The following is an 18,885-nucleotide window of genomic DNA, read 5'->3' on the forward strand; positions in this document are numbered from 1 at the left end:
TTTGGCATGAGTTTTGCTCTTGTTGCCCAGACTGGAGTGCAATGTTAGTCTTGGCTCACTGCAGCCTCCGCCTCCCAGGTTCAAGTGATTCTCCTGCCTCAGCCTCCCGAGTAGCTGGGACTACAGGCGCCCGCTGCCACACCTGGCTAATTTTTTATTTTTAGTAGAGTTGGGGTTTCACCATATTGGCCAGGCTGGTCTTGAACTCCTGACCTCAGGTGATCCACCCACCTTAGCCTCCCACAGAGCTGGGATTACAGGTGTAAGCCACCGCACCCAGCAGTTTCTTTTTCTTTCTGAGTTGAATAAGATATTCTTTCAATTTTCTTCCAGCCTGAAAACTGTATCATTTCTCTTACCTTAAATCACAATTCTAATTTGAATATTTAAAAAAAGTACTACTGTTACAATATATTAAATTCATATTTTGACTATTTTATTGTCTTAAACAGATTCTCTTTGCCAGTTGAGTTTTACGTAGTGCTTACAGTTAAATGCTTCTGTGAGGTAATACTAAGACCCAGGTTTTACAAGGTTTCCTTACTTCTTGGTGTTTTTCCTCCTGCTCTATCATAGCCAGTTCCTTCTTAATTGAAATTTTAACTCTGATTTGAGTACTGAAGCTAGCTGCTTACAAATATCCACTGTAACTTTCTCACTGTTCTTGGTATTGTCTGACAGTCTCAACAAACTAGAATTCAAAATCATGACTTGAGATTTACAGTGTAAATTTTTGTTTTGTACTTGTAACTGATGATGGAGAACTTATTCATTGAACACACTAGGCACTATTCTAAGAAACAATGGAGAATAAATACATAATTCCTAACTTCAAATAATTTACGGGTTAGTTGGGTAGATAAGTAGTAAGGTGACATATTCAGAAAGAATGATAAGTGCTTTGGCAGGGCAAATATAAGATACGATACTGTGGGAACGTGTTGGAGGGATACCTAACCCAGTTTTTGATCAGGGAGGACTCACCACAGAAATTCACAGAAATTGGAGCTAACATCTGAAGGCATGGTAGTTAGGCTAACCAGGAAAATGTAGCAATACAGAATCCAAAGGAGGAGAGAATGTACTTTCAAGAACTGGGGGATGGTAAATAGTACTAAAAGGTCCGGGCGCGGTGGCTCATGCCTGTAATCCCAGCACTTTGGGAGGCCGAGGCGGGCGCATCACAAGGTCAGGAGATCGAGACCACGGTGAAACCCCATCTCTACTAAAAATACAAAAAATTAGCCGGGCGTGGTGGCGGGCGCCTGTAGTCCCAGATACTCAGGAGGCTGAGGCAGGAGAATGGCATGAACCTGGGAGGTGGAGCTTGCAGTGAGCCGAGATCGCGCCACTGCACTCCAGCCTGGGCGACAGAGCAAGACTCTGTCTCCAAAAAAAAAAATAAAAAATAAAAAATAAATAAATAGTACTAAAAGGTTCAGAGAAAAGATTTAAAAAGTTAATTTGAAATGAAGTGAAGGAGTGAGGTAGAATGAGAAACCAAACTTCATGGGCTAAAGAATCATTGACTTGAAGGTGGGAAAGGAAATGGAAGCAATAAATGTAAACAAATTACTCTTTTACAAGAAATTTTCCCATGCAAGTGATAGGACAAGATAGCAAAAGGAACAGCATGGGTTGGCAAGTAAGTTAAAAGCACTATGGAAACTGCTAAGTGTTCCGAAAAGTATCATGACAAAACTAGGATGTCCTTTCCTCATAATTTTTAGACAAATATAGAAAGATAAGTTGAACCTCTAGAGTTTTGAAAGTAAATGTCACCTGAAATTCTTCATGAAGCTTTATTATTGGATGAGTGAGTTCTTTACTTACATTGTATAACTCCCACATTTTACTACTCTCCAAGCATTTGTACTTTTTTATTATATATATCTTCAGTATCTTTATCCTTCCAGAAAGCAATTTTTGCTTTATGCAGCATCACATGCACATTTTAAAATAAGTACTTTTGATAGCTTAGTTTTCAACCCTTTGGAGTTAACTGTCCTGAGTGGCTGCTTCTTTAAAAACAATGTCCTGAGACATTGGAGCACGTTGTAAATTCATAGATTCCACTCTCCACCCCAGTCCTTCCCAAGTGTGTTGTAGCTAATTTTTTTAACCCTAGCAACTTAATGTTTTAGGTTAAAGTAGTTAAGATAATAGCTGTCCTGGCCCACCACTGTACTGGGAAATGTAGCTTCGACTACAGTGTCTCTCTATTTTTTTTTTAAATGGAGTCTTGCTCTGTTGCCCAGGCTGGAGTGCAGTGGCATGTTCTCGGCTTACTGCAACCTCCACCTCCTGGTTTCAAGTGATTCCTGCGTCAGCCTCCCAGGTAGCTGGGATTGCAGCCGCCCGCCACCACACCCGGCTAATTTTTGTAATTTTAGTAGAGATGGGGTTTCACCATGTTGTCCAGGCTGGTCTCCAACTCCTGACTTCAAGTGACCCCCCCACCTCGGCCTCCCAAAGTGCTGGGATTACAGGAGTGAGCCACCACGCCCGGCCAGTGTCTCATTTTTATGAAGTAAATAATTTGTATATTTTGGCCGGGCGCGGTGGCTCAAGCCTGTAATCCCAGCACTTTGGGAGGCCGAGACAGGCGGATCATGAGGTCAGGAGATCGAGACCATCCTGGTTAACATGGTGAAACCCCATCTCTACTAAAAAAAATACAAAAAAACTAGCCAGGCGAGGTGGCGGGCGCCTGTAGTCCCAGCTACTTGGGAGGCTGAGGCAGGAGAATGGTGTAAACCCGGGAGGCGGAGCTTGCAGTGAGCTGAGATCCGGCCACTGCACTCCAGCCTGGGCGACAGAGCGAGACTCTGTCTCAAAAAAAAAAAAAAAAAAAAAAATTATTTGTGTATTTTAAGAAGAACATACGTGAAGTAGGTAAAGGCGGAGTTGAAATTGTGAGGAATGGTGGTCTACCCTCCCATACCCCATCCTTGATGCCCCTCTGTGGAATCTTGGTGTTGCTGGAAACACTGCTTGAAAATATGTAGGTCCTGCCCTATATTCCTTTTAACACATTACGTTTTATACACAAGGGAACTGGTGTATAAATACCTAGGTATAATAACCCTAGATCATTTGTTCAATTTTTATAAACAAAGGGGTTTAGTTGCTGTGTATGTAAAGTGATGCAGATAAATGAAACCTTTAAGAGTGTATTATTTAGTTTCTTTAAGTCCATTAATTTCTTTTGTAGATATTTCATGTATTTTTCATGTACTCTTGATCGGATGTATTTGTGATATAAACAGGGATAAATTTAGGGAATAGATAATATGATCCCCTGGGTTAGGGGAAAGCCCAGGGAGCCATGTAGGTGAACCCAGCTCAAGGTTATGAGGAAACGAATATATCAGAGGACGGAGAAGGAAAGGAAAGTGAGATAGACAGGAAGATATCTGTGATAATAATACATTCCTCTAAAGCACAATTAATATGTATCTTTAGACCACAGATTTGTTTTTTGGTTTTTGGTATTTTTATTTTTTTGCTCTATCTTTCGACATACATGTATGATTTATTTTCCTAACTTGTTTAATCTTGGTATCTGATTAGAAAAGTTATTTAAAAAGAATAAAAAGCTTTTATCTATGTGCTGAAGTTGTAACAAGGTTGAAAGAGGTACATCTCACACGTGTGTGAAAACCCAATGATTACATTTATGAACTATCTTTTTATCTTTTTTTCTATCTTTTTATCTTAAAATGAGCTCTAGACTAGAAGTCAAAAAGGTTGAGACTTAAAAAGTGATTACTTGGTAGCCATTGTGACCATTGATCTCTCTTAAGGATTCCTACTTGAAAAAAGAATGAAGCACATATAAGCGTTTATATATGTTTTTAAGTTTTGAATAAAACATTTTAGAGTTGCTGATATATTTACTCTATTTGTCTTTTACAGAATACCCCTTCCTGTAATAGCCTTAAAAATCAGAGTCCATTAGTGATGTGGTAACAAGTTAGATCTCCTTCTCTGATGAGGAGTAATGATAATAGACTCCCTTTAAGCTTGATATATATTTTACATGTCATTCTTTCTTTTTTTTTTTTTTTTTTTTTTTTTGAGACGGAGTCTCACTCTGTCGCCCAGGCTGGAGTGCAGTGGCCGGATCTCAGCTCACTGCAAGCTCCGCCTCCCGGGTTTACGCCATTCTCCTGCCTCAGCCTCCCGAGTAGCTGGGACTACAGGCGCCCGCCACCTCGCCCAGCTAGTTTTTTGTACTTTTTAGTAGAGACGGGGTTTCACCGTGTTAGCCAGGATGGTCTCGATCTCCTGACCTCGTGATCCGCCCGTCTCGGCCTCCCAAAGTGCTGGGATTACAGGGTTGAGCCACCGCGCCCGGCCTGTCATTCTTTCAGTAAACCTAATTGCAGGACTGATACACTTCATATATATATATATATATATAGAAAATTTTTTTTAAAAAAATGAGATGAAGTCTCACTCTGTTGCCCAGGCTGGAGTGCAGTGGTGTGATCTCGGCTTACTGCAACCTCCGCCTCCCGGTTTCAAGTGATTCTCCTGCCTCAGCTTCCCGAGTAGCTGGTATTACAGGTGTGTGCCACCACACCCAGCTAACTTTTGTATTTTTAGTAGAGACGGGGTTTCACCATGTTGGCCAGGTTGGTCTCGAACTACCCGACTTCATGTGATCCACCTGCCTCAGCCTCCCAAAGTGCTGGGATTACAGGCATGAGCCATCGTACCCAGCCCTCTCATACATTTCTTTTCATGTCTTTGTCTATGTATTTAAAAAATATAGTTGATATGCTATATATAGAATTTCTATCCTAACCAGATATTTGTATCTAATATCATAAGTAGCGTCAGGAATATTATAGGTACATGTCACATAATGGCTAAATAAAAAGTCTAAGGGAATTTTAAAATACCCTTTATAAGAGCCACAAAAAGAATAAAAGAGCTAGGAATAAACTTGATAAGAAATGTGAAAGATCACTTTGAAGAAAACTTCAAATACTAAGATAAAAGGATGACTTGAATATTTGAGATAGAAGAAATAGGAAAATCTTGAAAAAGAAGATTAGATTGACAGGGGAGAGTAGAGTGAGGACTAGTCCTACTAGATACAAGAATACTAGATACAAGATACTAGATACAAGATACAGAGCAGTGGAACAGGATAGAGTCAAATATATATGAGGAGAGTTTAGTGTATTATCAAGGAGGCATTTCAAATAAGGTAGATTATTTGATACATGGTAGCAGTGGAACAGGATAGAGTCAGATATGCATGAGGAGAATTTAGTGTTTACAGGGGAGGCATTTCAAATAAGGTTGATTATTTGATACATGGTGTTGGAGCAACTTGGTAGCCATAAGGAATAGAAACTTAAGATTCCTACCTAGCTTCATAAATAAAAGTTAATGAATTCGCAAGTCATAAATTAAACAGTGATGAGTTTCACTGTGTATGAATAAAGAGCTTCTGTATGGCAACAAAATATGAACACTAAGAATTAAAGTGGGGGAAAAGATTTCCCCTACTTATAAATGGCCTATTTCCTACATAAGTAAAAAGCCCCCATAAATAAGTGAAAAACTCACAGCAAAGTTGGCAAAATATATGAAGAGTATACAGAAAAGGAAATATACAGTGTAAAAATTTTTTTGAAATATTATAACTTCATTTATAATAAAAGAAATTCAAATCAAAACTAGAAGTTAGTGCATTTTTCACCTATTAGATTGGCAAAGATCAAGGAGTTGGATCATATACTACATTGTCATGGGCATGAGAAACCAAGTACTCTTGCACAGTATAAATGACGACAACCTCTTTGCAGGGGAGCCTGATGATAGCTATTAGGTTGTAAATATATATATTTATTATAATGTCGCCTCTACGGATTTGTCGTAAGATATATTCATAAGATCACAAAGATATATATATAGTCAATGCAGTAATGTAGTAGGGGAAAAAAGGGCAGTATAAAGGTTCATTAATAGTAGACTGTAAATAAAATTGTGGTACCTTTCTATAAAGAGGCAAACTTGCACCAGTGTGATACCACATGAGAAATCCATTGGATTTTGTTTTTTTGTTTTTTTAAGACGGAGTCTTGCTCTGTCATCCAGGCTGAAGTGCAAGGGTGCGATCTTGGCTTACTGCAACCTCTGCCTCCTGGGTTGAGGGGATTCTGCTGCCTCAGTCTCCTGAGTAGCTGGGATTACAGGCATACAGTACCACACCTGGCTAGTTTTTTGTATTTTTAGTAGACGCAGGGTTTCGCCATGTTGGCTTGACTGGTCTCGAACTCCTGACCTCAAATGATCCGCCCGCCTTGGCCTCCCAAAGTGCTGGGATTACAGGCGTGAGATACCTTGCCCAGCCCTATTGGATTTTTTGAAACAACAACAACAAAAAACAAGGTGCAGAAGAGAATTTGTGGTACTGTTACAGTGTGTGTGTAAGTGTGTACATTAGAACACCTCTGGAAGAATATGTAAGCAACTGGAAATAGCAGTTGCCTCCGGGTAGAGGAAACAAACAACAGGGATGGGAATGAGGGAGGCCTTTTTTTTTTTTTATTGAGACAGTCTCACTCTGTCACCCAAGCTGGAGTGCAGTGGCCCGATCTTGACTTACTGCAACCTCCGCCTCTTAGGTTCAAGCGATTCTCCCACCTCAGCCTCCCAAGTAGCTGGGACTCCAGGTGCCTGCCCCCACACCTGGCTAATTTTTGTATTTATAGTAGAGACAGGGTTTTGCCATTTTGGCCAGGCTGATCTTGAGCTCCTGATCTCAAGTGATATACCTGCCTCAACGCCACACTTGTCTAATTTTTGTGTTTTTAGTAGAGACAGGTTTCGCCACATTGGCCAGGCTGGTCTTGAACTCCTGACTGTAAGTTATCCGCCCACGTCTGCCTCCGGTAGTGCTGGGATTACAGGTGTGAGCCACCGCACCTGGCCTAGGGAGGCTTATTTTTCAGCATAAACTCTGAACTTGTACTGTTAAAAAAAATTTGTTTTTAATCATAAGTCTGTATAACTTACTCAATTAAAAATAATTTAGTGGTAAATTATTGCAAAATGTTCTTTAAAATAAGGTAACCATTGTTTGAATCTTTTTAAAAGACATAATCCTCCAGATCATCTAATATTATTTAAAGTGTTTACTTAATGTCCCATTACAGGATACAGCTTCGTTTAAGGATCCCTTAACTCTAACATTTTAGAACAAAGTGTTAGTTACTATTATCCTTAGCTATTCTGAATAAGTCTTTTCATAACAGGTTTATTGAAATATAATTTATATACTATCCAGTTCACCCATTTAAAGTGATTTTAGTATATTCTGCAGAGTTACGTGCCATCACCACAATTTTAAAAACACTTGATAACCCCCCAGGAGATACCTTTTTAAATTCACCCCCTAATTCCTCCCAAGTCCCCCAGCCCGTAGGCAGCTGCTCATCTGTTTTCTTTGTCAATGGATATACCTATTCTGGACATTTCATGTAACAGAATCAAACAAGGCTTGACATGGCGGCTCACGCCTGTAATCTCAGCACTTTGGGAGGCCGAGGTGGGTGAATCACGAGGTCAGGAGTTGGAGACCAGCCTGGCAATATGGTGAAACCCTGTCTCTACTAAAAATACAAAAATTAGCTGGGTGTGGTGGTGCGCTCCTATAGTCCTAGCTACTTGGGAGGCTGAGGCAGAAGAATTGCTTGAACTCGGGAGGCGAAGGTTGCAGTGAGCCGAGATGGCGCCACTGCACTCCAGCCTAGGTGACAGAGCGAGACTCGGTCTCAAAAAAAAAAAAAAAGAAAAGAATCAATATGTGATCTTTTATGACTGGCTTATTTTCAGTCTTTTACAAGAAATTTCACTATGCAAGTGATAGGAGAAGAACCTTGAAGACAAGGTTCATCTATATTGTGGCCATGTATCAGTACTTTATTTCCTTTTATGGCTGAATAATATTTTATCTGTGGAAATTATATGGAAAAAATACTTTTCTTCTTCAGTTGATGGACATCTGGATTGTTTTCATTTTTTGGCTGTTATGAATAATGCTATAATGAACATTTGTGTACTAGTTTTTGTATGGATGTATGTTTTCATTTCTTTCAAGTATATACCTAGGATTGGAATTGCTGAGTCTTATGGTAACCCTATGTTTAATATTTTGAGGAACTGCCTGGATTGTTTCCAAAGTTGCTGTGGCATTTTACATTTCTATCAACAGTGTACGAAGGCTCCAATTTTTTACATCCCCACCAACACTCGTTATTAATATTATCTGTCTTTTTTTTTTTCCGAATAGAGCTTCACTTTGTTGCCCAGTGTGGAGTGCAGTGGCATGATGACAGCTCACTGTAGCCTTGACCTCTCAGGCTCAAGTGATCTTCCCACCTCAGCCTCCCTGAGTAGCTGGGATTACAGGCATGTGCTGCCACACCTGGCTAATTTCTTAATTTTTTGTGGAGACAGAGTCTCACTCTGTTGCCCAGGCTGGTCTTGAACTCCTTGCCTCAAGTAATCCTCCCCTCTCAGCCACCCAAAGTGCTGGGATTACAGATATGAGCCAGTGTGCCCTGCTTTCTCTGTCTTTCTAATTATAGCTGTTCTAGTGAGTGTGAAGTGGTGTTGCTTTGTTTTGTTTGAGACAGGGTCTCATTCTTTTGGCCATGCTGGAGTGCAGTGGTGTGTGATCTCAGCTCACTACAACCTCTGCCTCCCAGGCTCAGGCAGTGTTTCCACCTCAGCCTCCCAAGTAGCTGGGACTCGAGGCATGCGTCATCATGGCTGATGAATTTTTGTATTTTTTGTAGAGACGGTTTTGCCATGTTGCCCAGCCTTCGTGGTGGTTTTGATTTGCATTTCCATGATGCTGAATGATACTGAGCATTCTTTCATATGCTCATTTGTCTGTCTTTTTATATTTAATACAGATGTTGTTGCCCGCCATTCCTAAGATGTATATGTGTTCAGTGTATTTGCATGTCCGGATTTCACCATGAAAAGTTCATTTTAGGAGCCCATCTATTGTCAAACTGGACATTTTAGCCACTGTAAGAAATGTGACCTCATCAAGCCCTATTAAGTCACTGTTTATAGTGATTTTTCTGATAATGTCTTTGTTAAGTTCATGTTTTATTTTTCTTACAGTACTTCACTGGCCTTGAATGTGGACATAAGTTTTGTATGCAATGCTGGAGTGAATATTTAACTACCAAAATAATGGAAGAAGGCATGGGTCAGGTAAAGATACCAAGTTGTTTCTCACTTTTTTGTTGAATTTCCTATGGTGTTCAGACCCTTGCACAAATTTGCACAAATAAAAACAGGTGAAGCTTTGTGTATCATGAATCGCATGGGGAACATTTTTCTAGATTCAAACAACTAAAGGTAATAGGCTTTTTCCTAAAGTAATGTGGCATTCCAGTTAAAGAGCCACTCCAGGTAATGTTTTCTCAGCCGGCATCAGTATTGGTATATGTTAACTGAAACTTGTTGCACAGTTTTGTAAGATTATCTTGCTTCTGCCTTTAAAGTTGTGTGTTTAAAAACCAATCACTCAGGTTAGCAAGTCTAGTTGCTTTATGGTGATAAATATACTCTCACACATATTTCCTTTAAGGAGAAAGGGAAGGATTGAGATCCTATAAACGTTTATTAAGGTATTCCCAGAACCTAGCAAAGTGCCTGGCAATGGTAAGCATTCATTAAATATTTGTTGAATGAAGACAGTTTAAATTTCAATCTTTTTCAGACTATTTCGTGTCCTGCTCATGGTTGTGATATCTTAGTGGATGACAACACAGTTATGTAAGTATTTTTGATAGATTCTGCATGTGAATATTGGTTAGTTGGTTAAACCAAATTAATTTTTACTTAGCACCTCAAAGGAAGTGAAACTTCTCAAAGTCTGAAGAAACTTTTACATCTACATTCCATTCCTTAGTAGCAGTACAAAAGCCCATTTGTGACTTGGTTAAACGCCTGATCACTATTCTTACAAACTTAGAAATGCACGGTAGCTAGATTTTGATAAACCTTGGGATTGGAGATTAGATTGTGCATATGTGTTAGTTGAGGTGCTCTTGGAAGCAGATCCCAAGATAGAAAAAAAAGTGAAACTGACCCATTGTGGAATAGCATATGTGTAAGGTAAACAGCAGGAGCAGATAGACATTGATGTAAGCCTGACATCTGTTAAAGGCAAGAAAGAAGGAAGATTCAACAGGAAGAGACTTCACATGATACAGCTATGAGAGTCTTTAGCAGCCCTGTGGGGGAATTTCTGTGCATAGATTGCCTATAGAGGGATACCTTAATAAGTAGAAAGAGCTGGGCCCAGTACGCTTGATATGCTCAGTCATTGACGGAGACTACCCAAGGAATCGTGGTCTTTTCTGAAACACTGCTACTGATTTCAGATACACTACAGCTGGAGGCAAGCTGGAGGCTTTCAGCTAACAACTCTTCTTGTGAAAGGTTCTTTCTTTTTTTCCTTTCAACCTTTATTTTAGGTTCAGGTGTACATGTGCAGGTTTGTTACATGGGTAAATTCCTTGTCGGTAAGCTTTGGTGTACAAATGATCCCATCACCCAGGTAGTGAGCACAATACCTGATAGTTTTTCAGCTCTTGCCGTCCCACCCTACTCACTCTAATAGTCCCCACTGTCTTTTATTCTCATCTTCACGTGTATTCACCGTTTAGCTCCCACTTAAAAATGAGAACATGCGGTATTGAGTATTTCTGTGTTAATTCATTTAGAATGATGACCTCTAGCTGCATTTGTATTGCTGCAAAGGACATGATTGTGCTGTCTTTTTTATGACTGCATAGTGTTTCATGGTGTACATGTGCCACCATTTCTTTATCAGTCCACTGTTGATGGGCATCTAGATTGATTTCATGTGTTTGCTATTGTGAATAATGCCACAGTGAACATACTAGTGAATGTGTCTTTTTGGTAGAGTGATTTATTTTCCCTGTGATCTCACCAACATCTGTTATTTTTTTACTTTTTAAAATTATTTTTTTGTTTTAATTTTTTTTACTTTTAAATAATATTCCTTATGACTGGTATGAGATGATATGGTACATCATTATGGTTTTGATTTGCATTTCTCTGTTGGCTGTGTGTATGTCTTCTTGAGAAGTGTCTATTCATGTACTTTGCCCCTTTTTTTTCTTTTTTTAAGTGAAAGTAAATTTATTAGAGAAGTAAAGAAACAGAGGAATGGCTACTTCATTGACAAAGTAGCTTGCTTATTTTTAAATGGGATTATTTGTTTTTTGCTTGTTTAAGTTCCTTTTTAGATTCTGGATATGAGGCTTTTTTTGGGTGTATAATTTGAATATTTTCTCCCATTCTGTAGGTTGTCTGTTTACTCTGTTTTAATAGTTTCTTTAGCTGTACAGAAGCTCACAAGTTTAATTAAGTCCCACTTGTCAATTTTTGCTTTTGTTGCAGTTGCGTTTGGGGACTTTGTCATAAATTCTTTGCTAAGGCTGATGTCTAGAATGGTATTTCCTGGATTTTCTTCTAAGATTTTTGTAGATTGAGCTCTTACATTCAAGTATTTAATCCTTTAGTTAATTTTTGTATATGGTGAAAGATACAGGGGTTAAGTTTCATTCTTCTGCATATTGGTTTGCCCATGCTGGAGTGCAGTGGTGCCATATCGGCTCACTGCAACCTCTGCCTCCTGGATTCAAGCAGTTCTCCTGCCTCAGCCTCCCGAGTAGGTGAGATTACAGGTGTACACCACCATGTCCAGCTAAGTTTTGTATTTTTAGTAGAGACAGAGTTTTGTCATGTTGGCCAGGCTGGTCTCGAACTCCTGACCTCAGGTGATCCGCCTGCCTTGGCCTTCCAAAGTGCTAGGATTACAGGCGTGAGCCACCGCACCCGGCCAATAACTATTTTCAGTTTGTGATGGCAACAAATCGTTGCCAAGAGAATTGTCTTATAAATGACCAGAGTGACACTTGCTGCCACCTTCTTGAGAATGCCTAGTCTCGAAGATGGATGCTCACTTTCTTTTACTTCCTTATCAATATCGGATAAACTAAGGGCAGAACCTTGTCCTAATAACTATTGGCTGATGTTTGCTGTCACCGGTCCTGGTGGTCCATGCCAGGTTTAGATAATTTTTTAGGCTAAGGTCAACTATCAGAAATCATTAGGATTTGTCATACCCAAAAAGCATTATGGGTAATACATGTGTAACTAAGGTGCATTTGTTTGGCAAGCAGGGCATCTGACTTTTGGCCTGATAACATTCCTTATTATTATTTATTGATAAAAAATCTGTAACATAAAACTCATTTTAATTACAGTCATCCTTAGTGTACTGGGGATTGGTTCCAGGACCCACACCCTACACCCTGAATATACCAGTCTGCACATGCTCATGTCAGCCCAGAAGAACCCATGTATACAAAAATTCGACCATCCATATATGCAGGTTTCACATCCCACAAATAACTGTTTTCGATCCACATTTGGTTGAAAAATATTCATGTGTAAGTGGACCCATGCAGTTCAAACCTGTGTTAAGAAGCAATGGATTTTTTTTGTTTTTTGTTTCTTTGAGATGGAAACTCTCTCTGTTGCCCAGACTGGAGTGCAGTAGTGGCATGATCTCGGCTCACTGCAACCTCTGCCTCCTAGATTCAGGTGATTGTCCTGCCTCAGCCTCCTGAGTAGCTGGGATTACAGGTGCCCGCCACCATGCTCAGCTAATTTTTTTGTATTTTTAGTAGAGATGAGGTTTCACCCTGTTGGCCAGGCTGGTTTTCAACTCCTGACCCCAAGTGATCCGCCCACTTCTGCCTCCCAAAGTGCTAGGATTACAGGCGTGAGCAATTGCTCCTGGCCAGCAACTGTATTTTTAAGTGTGTAATCCAGAGGCTTTTAGTATATACATAATATTATTCTAGAAACATTACCTAATTGCAGACTGTTTTGATCACCTTATATCTATTAAGCAGTCTTTCGCTACTCCTTTCTCCTTCTCTGGACATTTCATATAAATGGAATCATATAATATGTTGCCTTTTGTGATTGGCTTCTTTAATGTTTTCAAGATTCATCCATGTTGTATTATGAATCAACACTTTATTCCTTTTCATTGCTGAATAATGGTTCCATTGTATGGACATTTCCATTTTTTACGGAAATGTGTTATGTGAACATATGAACATTTGTGTACAAGTTTTTCATTGAACACCTGTTTTGTTTTTTTTTTTTTTTTTTGGGACGGTGTCTTGCTCTGTCGCCCAGGCTGGAGTACAGTGGTGTGTGATCTCCACTCACTGCAAGCTCCGCCTGCCAGGTTCAAGCCATTCTCCTGCCTCAGCCTCCCGTGTAGCTGAGACTACGGGCGCCCGCCACCATGCCTGGCTAATGTTTGTATTTTTAATAGAGACGGGGTTTCACCATGTTAGCCAGGATGATCTCGATCTCCTGACCTCGTGATCCACCTGTCTCGGCCTCCCAAAGTGTTGGGATTACAGGCGTGAGCCACCGCACCCAGCCGTAAACACCTGTTTTTAATCTCTTAAGTATATATATACCTCAAAGGAGAATTGCTGGGTCATGTGGTAATGCTATGTTTAACTTTTTTTTTTTTTTGAGATGGAGTCTCGCTCTGTTGCCCAGGCTGGAGTGCAGTGGCGCGATCTCGGCTCACTGTAAGCTCTGCCTCCTGGGTTCGTGCCATTCTCCTGCCTCAGCCTCCCCAGTAGCTGGGACTACAGGCGCTACCACCACGCCTGGCTAATTTTTTTTTTTGTATTTTTAGTAGAGATAGGGTTTCACCGTGTTAGTTAGGGTGGTCTCGATCTCCTGACCTTGTGATCCGCCCGTCTCAGCCTCCCAAAGTGCTGGGATTACAGGCGTGAGCCACCGTGCCTGGCCCGCTATGTTTAACTTTTTGAGGAACCACATGAATTATTTTTAGACCACAGGTTCCACTTCTGTGAAATATGGAGATTTACTCATTTAAAAAATATTAATTGAACACTTTCTACAGGCCAGGCACTGTACCGGACACCTGGGTATCCTTTCTTGGGGTTGGGAGGAGAAAGACAAATATTAAATGATTATACAGATAACTGTCTAATTAAAATTATGATAATTTCTGTAAAGGAGATGTTTAAGGTACCATGAGAATTGAGAGGGGATCTATATTCAAACGAGTGTGGAAACTCAGGAAAGGCTTCCTTGAGTAATACTTGATTGTAACTGAGTGAAGTAATATAGTAATAGCGTCTAATATTTATTGAGTGCTTACTATCTGCCAGGCACTATTCTAGTCTCACAACCGTATTTCTGATATCTATTTTACAGATTAGTAACCTGAGGAATGGAAAGTTCAAAGAATTTACCTTCAATTCATAGCTAGTGAGTGGTGAGGCCGGCATTCAAACCTCGGCTCTCCCATCTTAGAGCTCCATTATAGTATTCTTGTCTTTCCAAGGGAGGCAGCCTTATGCAAAACCTCTGATGAAGGGTGGTACTTACTGTTTTGAAGGAAATACAAGAATACGAATGTGATAGAAGTGCACTGAAAGTGGCACTGGACAGGGTGGGATCTTGTGGAAGGAGAGAGGCCTGTGAAGCTCAGAAGAGTCAGATGAGGCCAGATTGTCTGGTTCATTTAAAATATTTTAATGGGATTGAGCTACAGGCATGTTCTTCCTGTCTCAGTGGGAATTCTTTTTCTTGTAATATACTCAGGAGTATTTACCATAGAATTAATGAAACTTAAGCTTCAGGGTTCCTCACGACGTGGGCTCCTGTGAGTTCTGGAAATTCTTGTGAATTATAGAGTGTTCAGAAGAGGCCAGGATGCAATCAGTGAGCATTTCTGGTTAATTTCCAAGAGCTCTCAGAGGAAGAAGACTCTTAAAATTATATGGGCTTTAGGTGTCACAAAACCTGGATCCATTTCTTAACATTTCTGACAACAGTATCTGTCTCATTTCACATACTGATTTGGGTGGGGTGTCTGAAGGAAGGTGGCTGAGAATTGCTGTCTTTTAAGGCATGATATCAGAGTCAAAAGACCCTGAAATGTGCCTAAACTTGGCACTAGTTGGTAAGTCATTAGGCTGTAATAAAAACTGGGTAAAAGTAGAATATTTAAAAAATAAGAACCATGAAAAAAAAGTCTATGAAAATAAAACTATACAGACTTTGAAATTATTGTTTTGATCAGTACAATTACATTTGTTGATAGCCTGTGTGCATTTCAGTATTTACAGCTTAGGGCATAAACATGTTGTAGCCATTAGCATAAACAGCTTTTGAGACTATGTTTTATAAATGTGGAAAATACTCTTGACTAGAAACTTTCTAATCTATTTTTATTCTTGGTTTCAGGCGCCTGATCACAGATTCAAAAGTTAAATTAAAGTATCAGCATTTAATAACAAATAGCTTTGTAGAGGTAAGTGATTTGTTTTCCTTCTTGTAGGAAGGAATTCTGTTTATTAATAGAAATACTATTTTTAAAAATTATAATTTATTGACAGTAAAAAAAATCTTTACCATATTTCGAAGCATGCCAAAATACCTTTATTCTCAAAAGAGTATGACAGGCCGGGTGCGGTGGCTCACGCCTGTAATCCCAGCACTAAGGGAGGCCGAGGTGGGTGGATCATCTGAGATCAGGAGTTCAAGACCAGCCTGGCCAACATGGTGAAACCCCGTCTCTTCTAAAAATACAAAAATTAGCTGGGCGCAGTGGCACAAGCCTGTAATTCCAGCTACTTGGGAGGCTGAGGCAGGAGAATCGCCTGAACCTCGGAGGCGGAGGTTGCAGTGAGCTGAGATCGTGCCACTGCACTCCAGCCTGGATGTCAGAGCAAGACTCCCTCTTAATAAAAAGTAAAATAAAATAAAAGAGTATGAGAAACCAGTAAGTAGATCTCTCCATATATCTTGACCTTGGGTAATAAAATCATTTTTAGTGTATTCTTTCTTTCTTTTTCTTTACCGTAGCAGAGAATTGTAGTAGATTACTAATCGTGTCATGTTTAACCATGAGATTCTAACCCTGCTATTTCTCCGCTCGTTTTAGGTTTCATTACCAGTAAATCTTGTTGATAAAGAATGCTATACTTTATTGGACCATGCCTTTGCCCATTTGTTCTATGACTCCTTTTGTGCTACAGTGGCAGAGTTGAGTAGTTGCTACGGAGGCTGTTCTGGCCTGCAAAACCAAAATTCTTTACCCTCTTGGCTCTTTACAGAGGAGTTGACCAGATCCTGTATGACAACATCAGTGTAACTTGGTCTTCTAATTCTAAAAAGTAATTATTTCTGTTAGAGATTAAACCTGGAAACAGCCTATTTTAGAAATAGAGTATTATTTGAAATGGTCAATGGACTTCTGAATTCTGGTGCAGAGTGTTTTGTTTCATAATAAAAATACTATAAAAGTTATATTTTCTTTTGATGACCTAAAATGCACTCTTTGCCTGTGGTTTAGGAACTGGGGTTTTTTTTTTTCTTATAAGAGCTTTTTATGGGAGAAGTTGTATGTATATCCTTTAGCCTATCTTGAACTATCTTGAACTATTCTGTAGCACCTTCCTTGGTAAAGAGTATATCTGATTTTCTTGTGTCTTTTGAAAATTGTCCTGAAATAGAACCATAAATAAATTAGTGCTTTTTGATGATCACATGCATAATATTTTATTAAAGTTTCAGTGGGATTAAAAGAACATAGAACAAGAGATAATTCATGTATTTTATAAAACCGAGTCTTCAAGGATCAGTCATCTTAAAAAACAACAACAACAACAACAAAAAACAGTACATCTGAAAGTGTTGCTATAGAAGACCACAGCAAGTTTTCATAAGCTTGTGTCATCATCCCCCATTTGCCCCTTGTACCAGAGAAGCAATATAAATAATTGCTTGATGTACTGTTAAATCTTGCATCATGACCTAGTTTAATTTGCTGCCTTTTTTTGAGGCAGGGCCTCATTCTGACACCCAGGCTAGAGTGCAGCAGATGATCACAGCTCTTTGCAGCCTCTACCTTCTGGGCTCAAGTGATCCTCTTGCCTCAGCCTCCTGTGTAGTCGGGACTATAGGCACATACTACCATGACTGGCTAAATTCTTTTTTTTTTTTTTTGTAGGTAGAGACAAGGTCTTGCTATGTTACCTGGGCTGATCTTGAGTGCTTGACCTCAAACAGTCCTCCCGCCTTGGCCTCCCTCAGTTCTGGGATTATAGGTGTGAGCCACTGTGCCCAACCAGCTGTCATTTTTTATTTTCTAACTTGTATTTCAGTGCAATCGACTGTTAAAGTGGTGTCCTGCCCCAGATTGCCACCATGTTGTTAAAGTCCAATATCCTGATGCTAAACCTGTTCGCTGCAAATGTGGGCGCCAATTTTGGTAAGCAAGTGATTTCCTAAACTGAAATAGTGCACAAAGCGTTTTTATTTCTCCTGTTCTTGGTAGTAAAATAGAAGAAAAAAAAAGTTTCCCTTCGGCAGGGAGATGTCTGATACTGGTTTAAAATAGTATATATCTCTTTGAGAATTGTATGAAAAGGTCACGTCTTAAAAAATTTTTCCTCTTTCCTTGATCTAACTTTTTTGAATTTTTTTTATGGAGAAAATATACAACTGTAATCATATCTTCCTGTATGCTCCACTGTAACTTAAGGGAAGCAAACTTGTAGATTTGGGACTATACGTTTTCCTTTACTCTGCCAAGTTTAACCTTACTTATGCAAAGGAAATGTGCAGGTAAATTAGGCTGATGGTCTCCTTTTTAACTAAGAGTTTTCCTGTGGCCCTTCTTGCCGAGCTTTCTTGGTAACTTTGGCTTTTGGAGTTCTATAGTATACTCTTCAGCCTCTGAATTCTAGATTTGAACTGCCAGGAAGTTTCCAGTGCCACATATTCGGGGATGTCTTAATCAGTTCAGGCTCCTTTACGGTTGTTCTCGTTTTTTCCGAAGTGAATAGGCTGAAAATTTTTCAAATTTTTGACTTCTTATTTCCTTTTGATGAACAGTTTATCTCTAGGTCATTCATCTCTTCTTGCATTTTCTAAAACATTGAAGAGAAGCTAAGCTGCATCTTCAACACTTTGCTTGGTAATTTCCTCAACCAGATATTCAGTTTCATATCTCTACCTTCCCCAAAACGATTCAGCCAACTTCTTTGCCACTTTATAGCAAGGATGGCCTTCTAGTTTCTAACAGCATGTTTCTCATTTTCATCTGAGACCTCATCATAATGGCCTTTAATGTCCATTATTTCTAACAACATTCTGTTCATGGCCATTTATTTAGGTTTTCTCTATGATTGAGGCATTGCCCACACCTCTGTCTTTCTGAATCCTCACCAGAATTACCCTTAACAGTTCAGTTCATTCACAGTGATCTAGGCTTTTTCTAGCTTGCACTTCCAAGCTCTTCCAGCCTCTACTTATTACCTAGTTTCAAATCGGTTTTCACATTTTTGGTTTTGTTACAACAGCCCCCTCACTCCTTGGTACCATTTTCTGTCTTCATGTTCAGGCTGTTATAACAAAAGACCATAAACTGGGTGGCTTCTAAACAACATAAATTTATTTCTTACAGTTCTTAAGGGTGAGAAGTCCAAGATGAAGGTGCCAAAAGATTTGTTGTCTGGTGAGGGCCCGCTTCTCTGGTTCATAGATGGTGCCTACTTGCTGGGTCCTCATATGGTGGAAAGGACAAGGCAGCTCTCTGGGCCCTTTTTTTTTTCTTTTAAAGGATGCCAATTCCATTCACCTCCTAAAGGCTCCACATCCTAATGCTGTCACATTGGTTATTAAGTTTTAACATACACATTTTAGTGGGACACTAACATTTATATCCTGCTA

At 39.6% G+C, this 18,885-nt stretch overlaps 1 protein-coding gene and 1 pseudogene across 3 annotated transcripts in view; one reads left to right on the forward strand and one right to left on the reverse strand.

The window, feature by feature from the left end:
• The window catches only part of ARIH1 (ariadne RBR E3 ubiquitin protein ligase 1), a 113,609-nt gene that overhangs the window by 73,449 nt on the left and 21,275 nt on the right, over positions 1 to 18,885 (forward strand). For all 3 annotated transcript variants that reach the window (XM_028851099.2, XM_028851097.2, XM_028851098.2), the window contains 4 exons: positions 9,160 to 9,252; positions 9,764 to 9,819; positions 15,394 to 15,460; positions 17,316 to 17,422. In XM_028851099.2, coding sequence (XP_028706932.1) covers positions 9,160 to 9,252; positions 9,764 to 9,819; positions 15,394 to 15,460; positions 17,316 to 17,422 — 323 coding nt within the window. The remainder of the gene's footprint in view (positions 1 to 9,159; positions 9,253 to 9,763; positions 9,820 to 15,393; positions 15,461 to 17,315; positions 17,423 to 18,885) is intronic.
• LOC114680066 (small nucleolar RNA U13) lies at positions 3,604 to 3,688 on the reverse strand (annotated as a pseudogene).

Source organism: Macaca mulatta, chromosome 7 (assembly GCF_049350105.2).
Source record: "Macaca mulatta isolate MMU2019108-1 chromosome 7, T2T-MMU8v2.0, whole genome shotgun sequence".
In the NCBI taxonomy this organism is placed as follows: Eukaryota; Metazoa; Chordata; class Mammalia; order Primates; family Cercopithecidae; genus Macaca; species Macaca mulatta.